General features: G+C 66.1%; 1 protein-coding gene across 1 annotated transcript in view; it reads left to right on the forward strand.

The window, feature by feature from the left end:
- Positions 1-3,593, forward strand: part of LOC144955124 (UDP-glucose:glycoprotein glucosyltransferase 1-like) — a gene marked incomplete at its 3' end in the record, with an annotated part of 43,223 nt that extends 39,630 nt beyond the window's left edge. Inside the window, exons 16-19 of the mRNA XM_078885455.1 lie at positions 309-443; positions 1,228-1,358; positions 2,501-2,596; positions 3,491-3,593. Coding sequence (XP_078741581.1) covers positions 309-443; positions 1,228-1,358; positions 2,501-2,596; positions 3,491-3,593 — 465 coding nt within the window. The remainder of the gene's footprint in view (positions 1-308; positions 444-1,227; positions 1,359-2,500; positions 2,597-3,490) is intronic.
- Positions 3,594-5,584: the final 1,991 nt, after the last annotated feature.

Raw genomic sequence — 5,584 nt, forward strand, 5'->3', positions numbered from 1 at the left:
TGTCACGTGTGTGTCACGTGTGTGTGTGAGTGAGTGTGTGAGTGAGTGTGTGTGTGAGTGTGTGTGTGTGAGTGAGTGTGTGTGTGAGTGTCCGCGTGTGTCCATGTGTGTGTGCGTGCGCGTGCCGGCGACGAAAACATCAACAACGTAAAAAATACAAAACATCGGAGGCTCTGCGGGGGGTGGGGGGGGAGGAGACATTGACTTGCTGTGTTGTTTGTCCCCCCCCACCACCCACCCACCCACCACCCACCCACCCTTCCCCCCACCACCCACCACCCCCACCCCCACCCCCCACCCCCCCCCAGGGCATGGAGAAGCAGCTCTTGCTGGACGCCCTGCACGCCGAGAGAGCGACGCTGGCGCTGGAGGCTCAGGTGCTCTACTGCCGCTCCGTGCTTGGGGTGCAGGCCTCGGGGCGAGCCGTCGTGTGCAACGGCCGGGTGGGTGTGGGTGGGTGGTGTGTGGTGGGGGTGGGTGGTGGTGGTGGTGGTGGGGGGGGTGGTGGGGGGAAGGGTGGGTGGTGGGGGGAAGGGTGGGTGGGGGGGGGTGGTGGGGGTGGGGGTAGGGGGCGGTGGTGTGTGGTGTGGGGGGGAGAGGTGTGTGTGGGTGGTGTGGGTAGGGGGGTGTGGGGGTGGGTGAGGTGTGGTGTGGGTGGGGGGGTGTGGGTAGGGGGGGTGGTGTGTGGTGTGGGGGGGTGGGTGGGTGTGGGGTGGGTGGTGGTAGGGTGGAGGCCTCGGGGCGTGCCGTCGTGTGCAACGGCCGGGTGGGTGGGCGGGGTGGGGGTGGTGTGGGTGTGGTGTGGGTGGGTGGGCGGGGTGGTGTGGTGTGGTGTGGGTAGGGGGGGTGGTGAGGGGGGGGGGTGGGTGGGTGTGTGGTGTGGTGTGTGTGGGTTGGTGGGTGGGGGGGTGTGTGCGTGGGTGGGCGGGTTGGTGCGTGGGTGGGCGGGTGGGTGCGTGGGTGGGCAAGTGGGTGGGTGGGTGCGTGCATGTGTGTGTGTGCGTGCATGTGTGTGTGTGTGTGTGCGTGTGCATGTGTGTGTGTGTGGGTGGTAGGGTTGGTGGGTGGGTATATGAGCGAGAGGGGGGATTTAAGAAAATATCTTCACAGCTCATCAAATTCCTCCACTATAAATACATATCCTCATCCCCCCCCTCCCCACCCCCCCCTCCCCCCCACCCCCCACCCCCCACCCCCCCCACCCCACCCCCCACCCCTCCCCACCAGGTGGTGGGTCCCCTGTCCACCAACGAGACGTTCAACCAGGAGGACTTCCAGCTGCTGGAGAAAGTGACGAGGGCCACGTCAGCCGACAACATCCTGGCCATGGTGCAGCGCAGCGGGGAGACGGGGGCCAGGTGGGGGCGGGGGGGGGTGGGGGGGGTGGGGGGGGAGAGCGGGGGGCGTCTTGAGATGTTGACTACCTCGCCTGGTCTACAGGAGGTCGTGTTGGAGTTTGCGTGTCTCTCTCTCTCATCATCATCACAGTGGCTAGGAGATGTTGACTACCTCGCCTGGTGTACAGGAGGTCGTGTTGGAGTTTGCGTGTCTCTCTCTCTCTCATCATCGTCATCACGGTGGCTATGAGATGTTGACTACCTCGCCTGGTCTACAGGAGGTCGTGTTGGAGTTTGCGTGTCTCTCTCTCTCTCTCATCATCGTCATCACGGTGGCTAGGAGATGTTGACTACCTCACCTGGTGCGCAGGAGGTCGTGGGTTCGATCGCGACCCTGACGAAGCCTGCTGCTGCTGCTGTGTATTTGGAGTCTGCGTCTCTCTCTCTCCCCGTGGATTTTTTTCCCTCCGGGTCCTCCGGTTTTTCCCACCACGTTTTAGCATCGACTTCAACGTCACTGCGCACTCAGAGTTGGCTGCCGTGCCAGGCTAGGTGCAGGAGGAGGTCACGAGTCAGACCCAGCAGGTGCCGTGGGTTGACTGCCGTGCCAGGCTAGGTGCAGGAGGAGGTCACGTGACAGACCCAGCAGGTGCCATGGGTTGACTGCTGTGCCAGGCTAGGTGCAGGAGGAGGTCACGGGACAGACCCAGCAGGTGCCGTGGGTTGACTGCTGTGCCAGGCTAGGTGCAGGAGGAGGTCACGGGACAGACCCAGCAGGTGCCGTGGGTTGACTGCTGTGCCAGGCTAGGTGCAGGAGGAGGTCACGTGACAGACCCAGCAGGTGCCGTGGGTTGACTGCTGTGCCAGGCTAGGTGCAGGAGGAGGTCATGGGACAGACCCAGCAGGTGCCGTGGGTTGACTGCCGTGCCAGGCTAGGTGCAGGAGGAGGTCACGTGACAGACCCAGCATGTGCCGTGGGTTGACTGCTGTGCCAGGCTAGGTGCAGGAGGAGGTCACGTGACAGACCCAGCAGGTGCCGTGGGTTGACTGCTGTGCCAGGCTGACTCGCTGCATCTTGACCCCCCCCCTGCCCCCCCCCCTGCCCCCCCCCTGCCCCCCCCCCTGCCCCCCCCCCCTGCCCCCCCCCCCTGCCCCCCCCCCAGGGCCAGTGACCTGGTGATGAAGGTCGACGCTTTGCTCTCTGCGGCCCCCAAGGGCGACGCTCGTGCCGAGGTCAAGTTCGCTGACGACCGGCACAGGTCAGAGGTCACCACGGTCCTCGTCTGTGATGTGTGTCCCCCCCCCCCCCCCCGTGCCGTGTCCGTGACGTGTCTGTGGCATGTCCGTGTCCGTGACGTGTCCGTGGCATGTCCGTGGCATGTCCGTGTCCGTCACGTGTCCGTGGCATGTCCGTGGCATGTCCGTGTCCGTCACGTGTCCGTGGCGTGTCCGTGGCGTGTCCTTGGCATGTCCGTGTCCGTTACGTGTCCGTGACCTGTCCGTCGCCTGTCCGTGACCTGTCCGTGACCTGTCCGTCACGTGTCGTCACGTGTCCGTCACGTGTCCGTCACGTGTCCGTCACGTGTCCATGACGTCTCCTCTGTGGCGTGTGTGCGTGGCGCGTGTGTGCGTGGCGTGTGCGTGGCGCGTGTGCGTGGCGCGTGTGCGTGGCGTGTGCGTGGCGTGTGTGCGTGGCGTGTGTGCGTGGCGTGTGTGCGTGGCGTGTGCGTGGCGTGTGTGCGTGGCGTGTGTGCGTGGCGTGTGCGTGGCGTGTGTGCGTGGCGTGTGTGCGTGGCGTGTGTGCGTGGCGTGTGTGCGTGGCGTGTGTGCGTGGCGTGTGTGCGTGGCGTGGCGTGTGTGCGTGTGTGCGTGGCGTGTGTGCGTGGCGTGTGTGCGTGGCGCGTGTGCGTGGCGCGTGTGCGTGGCGCGTGTGCGTGGCGCGTGTGCGTGGCGTGTGTGCGTGGCGTGTGCGTGGCGTGTGTGCGTGGCGTTGTGCGTGGCGTGTGCGTGGCGTGTGTGCGTGGCGTGTGCGTGGCGTGTGTGCGTGGCGTGTGTGCGTGGCGTGTGCGTGGCGTGTGTGCGTGGCGTGTGTGCGTGGCGTGTGCGTGGCGTGTGCGTGGCGTGTGTGCGTGGCGTGTGCGTGGCGTGTGCAGCGTGGTGAAGCTGCGTCCGCGTGAGAAGGAGGTCTACTTTGACGTGATGGCCGTCGTGGACCCCGTGACCAGAGACGCCCAGCGACTCGCACCGCTCCTCGCCGTGAGTGACAACGCTGCCGCCACCTCGCTCGCTCGCCCACTCACTCACTTAGTCACTCACTCGCTCACTCACTCGCTCACTCAGTCGCTCACTCAGTCACTCACTCGATCACTCACTCGATCACTCACTCACTCACTCACTTGATCACTAGCTCACTCACTCACTTGATCACTCACTCACTCGCTTGATCACTCGCTCGATTGATCGCTCGCTCGCTTGATCACTCACTCGCTCACTCACTCACTCGCTTGATCACTCACTCACTCACTCGCTTGATCACTCGCTCACTCGCTCGCTTGATCGCTCACTCGCTTGATCACTCACTCACTCGCCCTGCCGCTCACCCTGCCCCTCACCCTGCCGCTCACCCTACCCCACTCACCCTGCCACTCACCCTACCCCACTCACCCTACCCCACTCACCCTACCCCACTCACCCTACCCCACTCACCCTGCCACTCACCCTACCCCACTCACCCTACCCCACTCACCCTACCCCACTCACCCTACCCCACTCACCCTACCCCACTCACCCTACCCCACTCACCCTACCCCACTCACCCTACCCCACTCACCCTACCCCACTCACCCTACCCCACTCACCCTACCGCTCACCCTACCCCACTCACCCTGCCCCACTCACCCTACCCCACTCACCCTGCCACTCACCCTACCCCACTCACCCTGCCCCACTCACCCTACCCCCTTCACCCTACCCCACTCACCCTACCCACTCACCCTACCCCACTCACCCTACCCCGCTCACCCTACCCCGCTCACCCTACCCCGCTCACCCTACCCCACTCACCCTACCCCACTCACCCTACCCCACTCACCCTGCCCCACTCACCCTACCACTCACCCTACCCCACTCACCCTACCCCACTCACCCTACCCCACTCACCCTACCCCACTCACCCTGCCCCACTCACCCTACCCCACTCACCCTACCCCGCTCACCCTACCCCGCTCACCCTACCCCGCTCACCCTACCCCGCTCACCCTACCCCACTCACCCTGCCCCACTCACCCTGCCCCACTCACCCTACCCCACTCACCCTACCCCGCTCACCCTACCCCACTCACCCTACCCCACTCACCCTGCCCCACTCACCCTGCCCCACTCACCCTACCCCACTCACCCTGCCCCACTCACCCTACCCCACTCACCCTACCCCACTCACCCTACCCCGCTCACCCTGCCCCGCTCACCCTGCCCCACTCACCCTACCCCACTCACCCTGCCCCACTCACCCTGCCCCACTCACCCTGCCCCACTCACCCTACCCCACTCACCCTACCCCACTCACCTTACCACTCACCCTACCCCGCTCACCCTACCCCACTCACCCTACCCACCACTCACCCTGCCCCACTCACCCTGCCCCACTCACCCTACCCCGCTCACCCTGCCCCGCTCACCCTACCCCGCTCACCCTGCCCCGCTCACCCTGCCCCGCTCACCCTACCCCGCTCACCCTACCCCGCTCACCCTGCCACTCACCCTACCCCGCTCACCCTGCCGCTCACCCTACCCCACTCACCCTACCCCGCTCACCCTGCCCCACTCACCCTACCCCCGCTCACCCTGCCCCACTCACCCTGCCCCGCTCACCCTGCCCCACTCACCCTGCCCCGCTCACCCTGCCCCACTCACCCTGCCCCGCTCACCCTGCCACTCACCCTACCCCGCTCACCCTGCCGCTCACCCTACCCCACTCACCCTACCCCGCTCACCCTGCCCCACTCACCCTACCCCCGCTCACCCTACCCCGCTCACCCTACCCCGCTCACCCTGCCCCACTCACCCTACCCCGCTCACCCTGCCCCACTCACCCTGCCCCACTCACCCTACCCCGCTCACCCTGCCCCACTCACCCTACCCCACTCACCCCTGCCCCACTCACCCTACCCCACTCACCCTACCCCGCTCACCCTACCCCGCTCACCCTGCCACTCACCCTGCCCCACTCACCCTACCCCACTCACCCT

Source organism: Lampetra fluviatilis, unplaced genomic scaffold (genome assembly GCF_964198595.1).
Source record: "Lampetra fluviatilis unplaced genomic scaffold, kcLamFluv1.1 SCAFFOLD_810, whole genome shotgun sequence".
Classification (NCBI taxonomy): domain Eukaryota; kingdom Metazoa; phylum Chordata; class Hyperoartia; order Petromyzontiformes; family Petromyzontidae; genus Lampetra; species Lampetra fluviatilis.